The sequence below is a fragment of the Felis catus genome, chromosome E3 (genome assembly GCF_018350175.1).
Source record: "Felis catus isolate Fca126 chromosome E3, F.catus_Fca126_mat1.0, whole genome shotgun sequence".
Lineage (NCBI taxonomy): Eukaryota > Metazoa > Chordata > Mammalia > Carnivora > Felidae > Felis > Felis catus.
The window spans coordinates 16,971,596-16,985,902 of NC_058383.1; the positions used below are offsets into that span (position 1 = coordinate 16,971,596).

The window sequence follows — 14,307 nt, forward strand, 5'->3', positions numbered from 1 at the left end:
ATTAGGACAAGATAAGTGAAGCAAGGTTGTGAAAGTATAGGGTTGAATTTTGTCTTTATTTAAAATTTTAGTATTTTGTTCATGATGGATTTTTTTTGCATTAATTATGATTTTCTTGAGACATTGCATTAAAATGTTTACCTTGACTACTATATTCTTGGGCACCTCCTTAAATTCTGTGCCAGAAGCCAGCACCTCACTCTTCTGACCCTAATCCCAGACCGGCAACCCAGCGTCTGTTTTAAACTTCGCCATCCTAAACTTTCTCCAACGCTTTCCAGCCTGGTCCTCACCACTGCCTTCTGTCCCTAGAGGGCGCGGTCGTCCAGCCCCCTCCACATCCTTCTCTCAGTCTCAATTTCCAGGTGACGCGCGGGTCGTGGGGACTGAGGGGAGGAGCACGCCCCGGGGCATGGCCGGCGCAAGCGCTCTACTTAAAGCCGCGGGGCCTGGGTGATTCCCGAGGAGGGCAACTCGGCCTGGCGCGGTGCGCGGGTCTGAAGCTTCTCGATTGAGTACAGTTCGCCCCGAGCCATTTCCTCTCACATTCTAGTTGGGCATTGGAATGGCAGTTCCTACGCGGTTCTCTGGGTGTGCTCTCTGCCCTATTTCGCCCCCTTCTTGGGAACACCAGGGGATATGTGGGGGCAGTTTTTTGGAAGTGAGAAGCGAGCAGGACGGGCTGGAAACGGAGCGCCCCTGGCCGAGGCTGGGTAACAATGCCCGGGGCCTTTGGCATCCCCGTCTCGGCGACTGGGGAGACTCTCACATAAGTGGTTTCGGGGCAAGGATCAATGCTTTACCGCTTACGAGACCCCTTGCGGGCGACTACATTTCCTGACAGGCCTCGCAGAGACTGCTGTCCGTGGAGCCTCGGTGGCCTCTCTTTCCCGGAGTGGGGTTCCCGGCTCCGAGGACGCTACCTCGATGTCGCCGCGTTCCCTCCAGGGTGAGCCCTCGCAGAGCTTCGTCCCACTGCAACGCATCTGGACTGGGGTCTGGGGTCCGGAGAGTGGAGGTGACCGGTCCCGCTTGGCGGCACTCCCAGGTGTCATGCAGTAAACCTGTGGGTATGGGATCTCACTGGGTAAGGGCTAACGAAGGGCAGTAGACTGAGCCTGCTGCCTCTTACCTGGAGCAGGAGGAATTTCTGAACGCATGCATCCATCGAACCCCTTTGATGGGTCGCTCCACGAACCCCCGCAAGTACTTTGGTATTGTCAGGGTTGGAAGGGGTGAGAGGAGCATCTCCACTGCCCATTTCAGCTTTGTGGTCTCCATTCTCTTCCTAGAGCCTGCTTATTCCATTAACTAATTCATTTCCCAACCATTACCTCAGCACTTGCTGTGCCACAGCCCCTCCTGGCCCTAGAATCCAGGCCTCCTACTATTCCCAAGGCCACCACTGATTTCTGCCTTTAAGCGCCCTACCCCCGCCCCTTCCCGCCCCGCCCCACCACACAGGTGCAAATACTCAGGCCCTCGGGTCCAGCTTTCTCAGAACTTTACACCACTGTTACTAAAAGTCTGTGTATACCCAGCCTAGGACACTCATTTAGCCTTAGACAGTTTGGTAAGGTTAAGTTTTATTATCATGTGGCATGGTGGAGTCCAGCTATTGAGAGCTCCACACACCTAAGTTCAGGACCTAGACCTTAGTTTATTAATACGCTGGACCCATTCCTAAGAAGCAAGTTCTATGGTGAAAGACGAACAAGGTGTAGAGGTTACAGAGAATTAACTGAGATATCCCTTTAGTTCAAAGCTTCTCAACTCTGGCTATATTCTATCTGGGTTATTACTCCTGGGTGCAGTGTGGGCAAGAGAATTTTTAGAAACTGGGTAATTTTAATGTGCAGCCAGGGTTGAGAGCCACTGCTTTAACCCTGAGGGCAGGTGAGTGGGGTCTGGGATGACCAGAAGCACTGGGCCAGGTACTTCCAGCTGGAAGCAGCCTCAACCCTTTATCCGAGTATGCTGCACAAATTGTTTTTAACATTTTCTATGTGTCCCATGCTGTGAAAATAGTCAGGAAGCACTACCATATAATGAGAAACATGTCTGACAAGTTTGTGTAAGATAATTGGAAGTAAGGTGAAACATTCCAAAAAGGCCAACTAGGAAACATACAATAATCTCCAGATGAGGTAAAGAAAGCCCAGGCTAGATTAATGACAGGGAATGTAGGAGGGGACAGTTGTGACAGTCACAGAAAGAATGAGGGACTGTAGTGGTCACCTAGATCAAAGTTTTTGGCAGGCTGTGGCTCTTTTAACTGTCATAAAGGCTGATTGCACTGACATATTGTAGCTGACTCCCGGAAGAGAGTCACCAGAACTTCTGTAGCCTTTCTAGGACTTTCAAGACCACGAATAGGCTGGGATTATTGTGGCTGGCCCAATCTCAGGCATTAGCAAATTTAACCACAACCATAAAGTCAGAAGAGCTTCTTGGTGTGCCTCGCTGGCTCAGTCAGTGGAGCATGCAGCTCTTGATTTTGGGGTTGTGAGGTCAAGCCCCACTTTGGGTGTAGAGATTGCTTAAAATAATCTTTAAAAAAAAAGTTAGAAGAGCTTGTGCTTTATGGTGGCCCAAGGCCCTTTCTGATATGCGGCAGCAGCCGCACTCCTAGGGATAACTCACTAGAGATTCAACAGGGAAAAAATAAGCTCTGTGCATGGCATTAAAATGCTTATTATAGCATTATCTATAATAATGATATATTCCAACAATAAAGGAAATGAATAAAACAAGGTATTTTAAACAAAAGAATTTATCTTAAAAAGTTAGCATTAAAATATCAGTATGAAAAAAATGAATGAACCAAAAACATTCATAAGAAAAAGAATCTTCTTTTTGGAAAAAAGAATTAGATTCATATTTTTCTTGGAGTAGCTTCCTCTTGCTCAGTACTAAACTGTGATTATAGAGTACTTAAATCTGCAAGAATATGGGCAACGCCTGAAGAAACTTGCAAACATGAACATATTTTTCTTAGAGAAGGTTGGAATATGGAGGAAAGGGGACTCCTTTTTCAGAATTGTCCTAGTGAGAGGCATGTAGCATAGAAATTAGGGAAAGCTCTCTCAAACCAGATCATTTTGGGTCCTGGTTCTGTCACTTAACAAATGGATGGCCTTTGGCAAGATTAAGACATTTCAGTGGCTTGATTTCTTCATCTGTAAAATGGGGTAATAGTCCCTATGATAGAGAGCTGCTGGGTGGCTTCATCTAATATGTGAAACTCTTAGAACAGCACTTGGCAAATAGTAAGTACTCTGTAAGTGCTAGCTATTTAAACTGTTGTTTATAATGTAATAAAATCATTTAAAAATTGACCAATCATTATTGATACTCCTGTCTACCCTCTACACTCAGAAAAAAACCTTAGATATTTTTAAGGGTGTATTTTATTATCCATAACTTCAATAAAGCTGTCAGTACATTTGTAGTCTGATTTTTGCTAAATGTAGACACTAGAATAACCACCATCACAATTAAGATGTAGAACATTTCCATCACCCTTTCTTCATGCCCCTTTCTAGTCAGCCTCTCCCTTAGTTCCAGACAACTGTTGGCCTGCTTTCTGCTCCTATAGTTATGCCTTAATTGTAGAATTTCATATAAATGGAATCATATAGTGTATACTCTTGTTTCTGGCTTCTTTGGTCTAACATAATCTTGAGATTCATCTATTTGTTGCATGTAAAAATAGTTGTTCCTTTCTGTTGCTGAGAAGAATGCCATTATGTGGAGATCCCACAATTTGTTTATTCCTTCACCTTTGATGAGCATTTGGACTGTTTCCAGTTTTTGCTTATTATGAATAAAGCTGCTGTGCAGATTTGTAAAAAAAAAAAAAAAAGGCTTTGTGTGGACATATTTTCATTTTTCTTGGGTAAATACATAAGAGTAGAATTGTTAGGTCATACAGTAAATGTGCATTTAATTTACTGTTAACAAACTGTCAAACTGCTTTCCAAAGTGGCAGGACATTTCACATTTCAAGAGCCATGTATGAGGGTTGCATTTGTTTCACATCCTGGGGACACTTGGTATTGTCAGTCTGTTAAATTTTAGCCATTCTTATGGATATGTAGTGGTACTCATCATGTTTTTTTTTTTAAATATGAAATTTATTGTCAAATTGGTTTCCATACAACACCCAGTGCTCATCCCAACAGGTGCCCTCCCCAACACCCACTACCCACCCACCCCACCCTCCCACCCCCCATCAACCCTCAGTTTGTTCTCAGTTTTTAAAAGTCTCTTATGGTTTGCCTCCTTCTCTCTCTATAACTTTTTTTTCCCCTTCCCCTCACCCATGGTCTCCTGTTAAGTTTCTCAGGATCCACTTAAGAGTGAAAACGTATGGTATCTGTCTTTCTCTGTATGACTTATTTCACTTAGCATAACACTCTCCAGTTCCAACCACATTGCTACAAAAGGCCATATTTCATTCTTTCTCATTGACAAGTAGTATTCCATTGTATATATAAACCACAACTTCTTTATCCATTCATTGGTTGATGGACATTTAGGCTCTTTCCATAATTTGGCTATTGTTGAAAGTGCTGCTATAAACATTGGAGTACAAGTGCCCCTATGCACCAGCACTCCTGTATCCCTTGGGTAAATTCCTAGCAGTGCTATTGCTGGGTCATAGGGTAGATCTATTTTTAATTTTTTGAGGAACCTCCACACTGTTTTCCAAAGCGGCTGCACCAGTTTACATTCCCACCAACAGTGCAAGGAGGTTCCTGTTTGTCCACATCCTCGCCATCATCTGTAGTCTCCCGATTTGTTCATTTTAGCCACTCTGACTGGCATGAGGTGATATCTCAGTGTGGTTTTGTTTTGTATTTCCCTTGATGAGGAGTGACATTGAGCATCTTTTCATGTGCCTGTTGGCCATCTGGATGTCTTCTTTAGAGAATTGTCTATTCATGTTTTCTGCCCATTTCTTCACTGGATTATTTGTTTTTCAGATGTGGAGTTTGGTGAGTTCTTTATAGATTTTGGATACTAACCCTTTATCTGATATGTCGTTTGCAAATATCTTTTACCATTCCATTGGTTGCCTTTTAGTTTTGTTGATTGTTTCCTTTGCTGTGCAGAAGCTTTTTATCTTCATGAGGTCCCAATAGTTCATTTTTGCTTTTAATTTCCTTGCCTTTGGAGATGTGTCAAGTAAGAAATTGCTGAGGCTGAGGTCAGACAGGTTTTCTCCTGCTTTATCCTCTGGGGTTTTGATGGTTTCCTCTCTCACATTCAGGTCTTTTATCCATTTTGAGTTTATTTTTGTGAATGGTGTAAGAAGGTGGTCTAGTTTCATTCTTCTGCATGTTGCTGTCCAGTTCTCCCAGCACCATTTGCTAACGAGACTGTCTTTTTTCCAGTGGATACTCTTTCCTGCTTTGTCAAAGATTAGTTGGCCATACTTTTGTCGGTCCAATTCTGGAGTCTCTATTCAATTCCATTGGTCTATGTGTCTCTTTTTGTGCCAATACCATGCTGTCTTGATGATAACAGCTTTGTAGTAGAGGTTAAAGTCTGGGATTGTGATGCCTCCCGCTTTGGTCTTCTTTCTCAATATTACTTTGGCTATTTGGGGTCTTTTGTGATTCCATACAAATTTTAGGATTGCTTGTTCTAGATTTGAGAAGAATGCTGGTGCAATTTTGATTTGGGTTGCATTGAATGTGTAGATTGCTTTGGGTAGTATTGACATTTTAACAATATTTATTCTTCCAATCCATGAGCATGAATGTTTTTCCATTTCTTTGTATCTTCCTCAATTTCCTTCATAAGCTTTCTATAGTTTTCAGCATACAGATCTTTTACATCTTTGGTTAGGTTTATTCCCAGGTATTTTATGCTTCTTGGTGCGATTGTAAATGGGTCAGTTTCTGTATTTCTCTTTCTCTTACTTCATTATTGTTCTATAAAAATGCAACTGATTTCTGTACGTTGACTTTGTAACCTGCAACTTTGCTGAATTCACGTATCAGTTCTAGCAGACTTTGGGTGGAGTCTGTCGGGTTTTCTATGTAGAGTATCATGTCGTCTGAGAAAAGTGAAAGTTTGACTTCTTCTTTGCCAATTTTGATGCCTTTTACTTCATTGTTGTCTGATTTCTGATGCTAGGACTTCCAACACTGTTAAACAACAGCAGTGAGAGTGGACATCCCTGTCGTGTTCCTGATCTCAGGGGAAAGCTCTCAGTTTTTCCCCATTGAAGATATCAGCTGTAGGCTTTTTATATATGGCTTTTATGATGTTTAAGCATGTTCCTTCTATCCCAACTTTCTTTAGCGTTTTTATTAAGAAGGATGCTGTATTTTGTCAAAGGCTTTTTCTCCATCTATTGACAGAATCATATGGTTTTTATCCTTTTTTTTATTAGTGTGATGTATCACATTAATTGATTTGTGAATATTGAATCACCCCTGCAGCCCAGGAATGAATCACACTTGATCATGGTGAATAATTCTTTTTATATGCTGTTGAATTAGATTTGCTAGTATCTTGTTGAGAATTTTTGCATCCATATTAATCAGGAATATTGGCCTGTAGTTCTCTTTTTTTGGGTCTCTGTCTGGTTTAGGAATCAAAGTAATGCTGGCTTCATAGAATGCGTCCAGAAATTTTCCTTCCATTTTTATTTTTTGGAACAGCTTGAGAAGGATAGGTATTAACTCTGCTTAAATGTCTGATAGAATTCCCCAGGGAAGCCATCTGGGCCAGGACTCTTATCTGTTGGGAGATTTTTGATAATGGATTCAATTTCTTCACTAGTTATGGGTCTGTTCAAATTTCTATTTCTTCCCATTTGAGTTTTGTTGGTGTTTGGGTGTTTACGAATTTGTCCATTTCTTCCAGGTTGACTAGTTTGTTGGCATATAATTTTTCATAGTATTCCCTGCTTGTATTTCTGAGGGATTGGTCATAATAAATCCATTTCAATTGTGATTTTGTCTATTTGGGTCCTCTCTCTTTTCCTTTTGAGAAGTCTGGCTAGGAGTTTATCAATTTTGTTTATTTTTTCAAAAAACCAACTCTTAGTTTCATCGATCTGTTCTGTTTTGTTTTGTTTTGTTTTGTTTTTTGATACCTTACTGTTTATTTCTGCCCTGATATTTATTATTTCCCTTCTTATGCTGGATTTGGGGTGTCTTTGCTCTTCTGCTTCTATTTCCTTTAGGTTTGCTGCTAGAGTTTGTATTTGGGATTTTTCTTGCTTCTTGAGATAGGCCTGGATTGCAATGTATTTTCCTCTCAGGACTGCCTTTGCTGCATCCCAAAGGGTTTGAATTGTGTTTTCGTTTTCATTTGTTTCAATATATTTTTAAATTTTTTCTCTAATTACCTGGTTGACCCATTCAATCTTTAGTAGAATGTTCTGTAACCTCCATGCTTTTGGAGATTTTCCAATCTTTTTCCTGTGGTTGATTTCAACTTTCATAAGACTATGATCTGAAAGTGTGCATGGTATGATATCAGTTCTTTTATATTTATTGAGAGCTGTTTTGTGACCCAGAATGTGATCTATCTTGGAGAATGTTCCATATACACTCGAGAAGAATGTGTATTCTGCTGCTTTTGGATGAAAAGTTCTGAATATATCTGTCAAGTCCATCTGGTCCAGTGTGTCATTCATGGCCATTGTTTCTTTACTGATTTTCTGTCTAGATTATGTCCATTGTTGTAAGTGGAGTATTAAAATCCCCTGAAACTACCACATTCTTACCAATAAGATTGCTTATGTTTGTGATGAATTGTTTTATATAGCTGGGTGCTTCCTATTTGGCGCATAGATATTTATAATTGTTAGCTCTTCCTGATGGATAGACCCTGTAATTATCATATAATGCCCTTCTTCATCTCTTGTTACAGCCTCTAATTTAATTCTAGTTTGTCTGATATAAGTATGGCTACTCCAGCTTTCTTTTGACTTCTAGTAGCATGAGAGATAGTTCTCCATCCCCTCACTTTCAACCTGAAGGTGTCCTCAGGTCTAAAATGGGTCTCTTGTATACAGCAAATAGATGGGTCTTGTTTTTTTATCCATTCTGATACCCTATGTCTTTTGGTTGGAGCATTTAGTCCATTTACATTCAGTGTTATTATTGAAACATATGGGTTTAGAGTCATTGTGTAGGTTTCATGCTTGTAGTGATGTCTCTGGTCCTTTGTGGTCCTTGCAATATTTCACTCACAGAGTCCCCCTTAGGATCTCTTGTAGGGCTGGTTTAGTGGTGATGAATTCCTTCAGTTTTTGTTTGTTTGGGAAGACCTTTATCTTTCTTTCTATTCTGAATGACAGGCTTGCTGGATAAAGAATTCTTGGCTGCATTTTTTTTCTGTTTATTACATTAAAGATTTCCTGCCAGTCCTTTCTGGCCTGCTAAGTTTCAGTAGATAGGTCTGCTACTACCCTTATGTGTCTACTCTTGTATGTTAAGGCCCACTTATATCTATCTGCTTTCAGAATTCTTTCTTTATCCTTGTACTTTTACAGTTTCACTATGATATGTCGTGCAGAAGATCAATTCAAGTTACATCTGAAGGGAGTTCTCTGTGCCTGTTGGATTTCAATGCCTTTTTCCTTCCCCAGATTGAGGACGTTCTCAGCTATGATTTGTTCAGGTAAACTTTCAGCCCCTTACTCTCTCTCTTCTTCTTCTGGAATTCCTGTGATACAGATATTGTTCCATTTGATTTCATCACTTAGTTCTCTAATTTGCCCCTCATAATCCTAGATGTTTTTTTCTCTTTTTCTCAGCTTCCTCTTTTTCCATAATTTTATCTTCTAATTCACCTATTTTCTCCTCTGCCTCTTCAATCTGTGCTGTGGCCGCCTCCATTTTATTTTGCACCTCATTTATAGCATTTTTTAATTCATCATGACTATTTTTTAGTTTCTTGATCTCTGTAGCAATAGATTCTCTGCTGTCTTCTATGCCTTTTTCAAACCTAGTGATTAATCTTGACTGTTATTCTAAATTCTTGTTCAGTTATATTGCTTATATCTGTTTTGATAAATTCATTAGCTGTCACTTCTTCCTGGAATTTCTTTTGTGAAGAATTCTTCTGTTTCATCTCTTTGGCTTTTCTGTGTCTTATGAGTTTTAAAAGCTTGTTATGTGCTTTGCATCTGTGAGCACAGCTATGTTAAAGAGGGTTCATATGCTGTCCAGGGCCTGGCCCTTCAGAAGGTGTTTTTTGGAGAGTTTTACTTGCTCTCTGTTGTTGTGACTTTGGTTATTTTATTTCCCTACTCCCAGTGATGTTTTGGACCCTCCACCATGCATGCTTTGGTTTGTTCTTTGAAAAAGCCCTGGAAAGGAAAACAAACAAACAGGAAAAGAACACACAAAAATACAAATAAAACAAACAAACAAAACAAAAATCCAAAAGTCAAAAAACCAGAAACACCAGCTGCAAGTAAAGAACATGGTGGAGGCAGTGCTGATGGAAGAGCACATACAAAGAGAGAAATGACAGGGGCAGGGAAAAAGAAAAAATAAACATTGACCAGGCAGAGAGACTAAATGGCTTAATCCAGAGACAGAGAAAGGAAAATAAAGAAGGACATGAGAGGAAAAAGAAATGAAGATAAAATTATCCCCATAGAGAAACTACATGGCTTGATTATTCCAGAGAAAGAGAAAGGAATGTAAAGAAGGAGGTGTAGAACATGTATCAAGAGAATGGATTAAATATGTCTGTTTAAACAAACAAAAAACCAGAGTAACTAGCCTAGAGGAGGGAAGAGATAAGGAGAAAAGGAAGGAACAATATATCTAAATAACAAGAATTTCGTACAATTAACCCAGGCAATGCAGCAGCACTGGTCTGGAGGAGGGAGCTGTCTGGTTCCTCAGCATCTATCCAGCTCCAGTAGACATGCAGTTACCCAGCCAGGAGGGGCATGGTTTGGTGTAAGCAGGTCCTGCCTCTACTGTGAGCCCCAAGGACCAATCCCTGAGGCCTGCCTTGATGGTGGTGGTGGGGAGAAAAATGGCGACCCCCCCATTGTCTTTTCCACGGACCCAGTGTCCCAAATCACTCCATTTGAGCTGTCCTCACTGTGCCACAGGTGCAGATGAGATGGTCTGTCTCGCTCTGCCGACTCCCATGGCCTGGTGCTTGGCTGGGATTTAAACTCCCACTCCATGCACCCTGGCACTGGGGAAGTGCCTCTCTATACTGACCGATATGTGGTCTAGGCTGGTTTTGTCCTGTGCTGCAGCACTTCAGGGAGGACCACTTTCTCCTGCAGACTATGCCCTGACCTACCAGTGAAACGGGGTGGCTCCCCTTCTCCCAAGGTGCATGAATAGGGCAGCCAGCCCCAGTCTGAAGAAAGCCCTGCAGTTAGAGATGGGATCCATCTCCATCCTGGCCCAAGGTTTTTCTCTTGTCCAGATACAGTCTTATTCTTCCCCAGCCGCTCTTTCTCTTCCCTTTGTCTCTCTGCAGAAGGGGATCTCTCCCCTCCATGCCTATGCAGCCCATTTTATCTTCCCCAGTTTGCAATCACCCACCTACAGCCCATCAGGTTGTCCTGGTGTCTTCTTGTTAGACTCAGTCTCTTTTCCTCATAGTCTCTTGGGGTTCAAAGTCCTTTGACTTCAGCCCTTCTTTGTTTGAGAGATGTGGGAAGTACAGATCCCCCTACTTCTCTGCCGGGTTGGTCGGCCTCCCACCCAAAATTTGTATTTAGTAGATCAGATGTTGATCTTTGCTTTGGAGAATATGGTGATGATATGTAGCATCCTAGGAAAGAGGTACAAGAGAAACTGGCATGGAATCGTCTCTCCACACTCTTCACCACCAATAGCTGAAGAATGTCTGGAAAGGGCTGGGGATGCTGCCCACTGGGGTTTACTTAACAACTGGAAAGTTCTCCCCTCCACCTAAAGCAAAGAAAAATCTAAGCCTCTAGAAACTAGAAGCTTTGGAAGCAGCCCAATTAATTGACTGTGTGAGAGAGACCTTATGAAAAAATGGTGGGTACAAAGACTGAAGGACCTGCTCTACATTGCCTCTACACTGATCAATCTAGGAAAGCACAGACTACCTAAATAGAAAACTGAGTACTGGATAGGTGCATCACATGAGCGTGACAGTAGCAGAGGATGGTAGCATCTCTAGGGGCATTCACCAAGTACCAGCAAGAAAACTCTTCCTGGAAATTTCCAAGCTGAGACAAAGGGATGGGAACACTCAGGAAATTGTTAGGCAGTGACCAACAAAGCTCTGAGTGGAGGGAGAAGGACGTAGAATGTTTTCAAGTACAAGTACCCCTGGTCATATGCTTTCTCTAGAAGCCATAATCATAAGCTGAGGAGACTGTATGTGGAGGGAAATGCCAAACAACCTGAACTGGAATAAGGCCCATCTTCTCAGTAGCAATTCCAAAGTCCAAGTGGGAAAAAGCAGTCATAGGAAGAATTCCATTATAGCTCAGTGAGGGCTCAGGAACAATTTAGAAACACTATATACCATTTGAATGTTCAACAAGGTTACTTAGAAAAAAAAAGCTTCAGAAAGTTAAGTAGAAGCTAGTGTTCAGTTTCAAACCAACAGGAGGAACAAGTATGGAGCCCCTTCCTAAAAATGTACCTTCCTCATTTTTCTTTTGTAATTCAGATTAGATACAAAAAATCATGTTTTCTTTTATATATTACATTCATATTAGGTCCATCACATCAGTCCTGATCCAAGCTGGAGATATCCTGTAGGATTGTACTTTGGCAAAGGCATTTATATAGGGTTAACCAATGTAACATCATTCGAGCATTCAATAAATACATATTTTTAGAACAACTACTTCATGCCAGGTTCTGTGCTAGTGCTGAGGACAGAACAGTGAGCCAGGCAAAAATCACCTCCGCTGTCTTGTATATTTCTAATGACCTGCTTTGATACAGGGCTTACACAGGTCTACCCAGGCTTTCTTTTTCCTCCATGTAATCAGATTTTTCAGCTTGAAATAACATACTTTGCAGTAGATACTTGTCAAGTCTGTGGCTACCTTTTTCTTAATTTTTTAAATGTTTTTATTTATTTTTGAGAGACACAGAGAGACAGAGCACAAGTGGGGGAGGGGCAGAGAGCGTGAAACACAGAATCTGAAGCAGGTTCCAGGCTCTGAGCTGTCAGCACAGAACCCAGTGAGGGCTCAAACTCACAAACTGCAAGATCATGACCTAAGCTGAAGTCGGACGCTTAACCGACTGAGCCACCCGGGCACTGCACCCAGTATCTTTTGAATACTCTTCCTGTATTTGGGGATTTTCTTCAAGATATAATTCCTGTCTCCTTAAGGCAGAATGCAAACTCAGTTTCCAAGCCTTTCTTGAAGCTAGGGTACAGGCAATGACCTATTGTCAACTGGGGTCCACATGATTTCTCTGATTGAGAAGACACCAACCCAAGGATGCAAAATTCATGAAAAATCCACTTTCCAGAGGGTGTGAGGGTGGAAGAATCTGTTTTTCCAGGGAAGCATGGGTGAAGTTTTTGGCATCTGGAGTATAGCAGTGCAAATTATGGTGGTGTCTCACTGCAGCTGTCCCACAGAATGGTTTATTTTTGGCTGCACAGATTGTTGGCCTTTCTGGCCATACCAGAGGTACTGTGAGCTACCTAAGATTCTCAATTGCTTATTTTTTAAAAACCAGTTAGAGTGAGTTCTATTCTTTGTAAAATATTGTGACTAATGCATATACTGAGCTACTGTTATGTGCTAGACTCTATGCTGGCATATTCCTATGTTACTTTGATTAAACTTCATAAACTTCATTTAAGGTATAAATTCTTATACATTTTACAGATTAAAAAACTGAGATTCAAAAGGTCACTTTATTCAATCTACAATACTAAAAACCTGCTGTGTGACACCCACTGGGAATAGAATATTGAAGGAAATAGTTCCCTGCAACTGTAAAAAGAACGGCATATTGTTTTTAAATGTCCCCTTATCAAAATAAGAAGCACCAAATAGCAGATGTCTAGAGAGAAGGACCTCAGACCAGTAAAGGCCTCATTTTAAATATAGAAACCCCCTAAAAATAGCCACCCATGTTACAGACTCAACAGGTGATTGGCCCAAAAAGAAGGGAGTGGAATCTAGGCCGTGGTGAAGGAGAGTGAAAGGGCAGTTCACTGTTTCCAGCTTCTCTCACCACAATGGCTCTGCCTCTGAGGTCCCTGAGTCGGGGCTTGGCAAGCACAGCAAAGGGAGACCATGGAGGGGCAGGAGGTGAGTGGGGCTGCTGCCTGACCCTGTGACTTACATACCTGTACCCCTCTCCCACCTGTCTGGCCTTCCGCGGTTCTGAGGACCGCCCCCCACTCCGCCTCCCCCCCCCACCCACCCTTTAACTCTAACCTTCAGAGGCCCTCCCTTCCCCACCTCTCTCTCATCTCTGCCTTCCCCCCACCCTGCTATAGCCAGCACTTGGCGCCTCCTGACCTTCGTGCTGGCGCTCCCGAGTGTGGCCCTCTGCACCCTTAACTCCTGGCTCCACGCGGGCCATCGTGAACGCCCCAAGTTCATCCCATACCACCACCTCCGTATCCGCACCAAGGTATGCTGGCCTGAAGCCTTGGCCCCCAGAGCGGGAGCATGGTTCAGACGGGCAAGGGGTGCTGGGGGACCCCCTGGCCGGGACCTCGTTGACAATCTGCTCTCCTTCTATTCACAGCCCTACTCCTGGGGAGACGGCAACCATACTCTTTTCCACAACCCCCGTGTCAACCCTCTGCCCACCGGCTATGAACAGTGAATGGCCCTGAGGCCCCAGTGGATGCCCCCAGCCCCAATAAAGGTGTGAAAACTGTGTGTCCGCAGGCTCTCTGGGGACCAGGATAGGGGCTGGAGGGGTCTCCAAGGAGTTCCACTGAGTGCATGCGCACAATGCAGTCTGTGGTCTACATGCTCTTCCCAAGGCCATGATTTGGGAGGTGCTCCAGGGAACATCCTTGATGACTAGGTAGGAGATCTCCATCCTCCCTTTCTCTCACCTATTGATAATTAGGGCTATAGCCTGTAAAGGTCTTTCACATAACACTAACCTCACAGTAACTCTGGGAACAAGATATAATTTTGGTTCCCCTTCTCCAGACGAGGAAATGAGATTCTCAGATATTAAATGACTTAAATAAGGGCCCTCCTCAGAGGTCCCTGGAAACTCAGGGCTGCAGACTCTGAAGTACCACTTGTCTCTTGACATTTATTCACAGCTTTTGTGAATTCTGGTTTTTGGAAACAACCCTGGTTTCAAACAGAGGAAC

General features: G+C 42.5%; 1 protein-coding gene across 1 annotated transcript; it reads left to right on the forward strand.

The window, feature by feature from the left end:
* Window positions 1–13,114: 13,114 nt before the first annotated feature.
* Window positions 13,115–13,853, forward strand: COX6A2 (cytochrome c oxidase subunit 6A2). The gene is made up of 3 exons (XM_011290548.3): window positions 13,115–13,273; window positions 13,465–13,601; window positions 13,719–13,853. Exons 1-3 carry the CDS (start codon window positions 13,201–13,203, stop codon window positions 13,797–13,799), a joined length of 291 nt encoding a protein of 96 aa, XP_011288850.1. The 5' UTR covers window positions 13,115–13,200; the 3' UTR covers window positions 13,800–13,853.
* Window positions 13,854–14,307: the final 454 nt, after the last annotated feature.

Excerpts from the sequence above, each read along its gene's own strand:
- COX6A2 (XM_011290548.3), top strand. The coding sequence starts at position 13,201 with ATGGCTCTGCCTCTGAGGTCCCTGAGTCGGGGCTTGGCAAGCACAGCA. Across the intron at positions 13,274-13,464 it reads AGACCATGGAGGGGCAGGAG|CCAGCACTTGGCGCCTCCTG; the intron begins GTGAGTGGGGCT and ends ACCCTGCTATAG. Across the intron at positions 13,602-13,718 it reads ACCTCCGTATCCGCACCAAG|CCCTACTCCTGGGGAGACGG; the intron begins GTATGCTGGCCT and ends TTCTATTCACAG.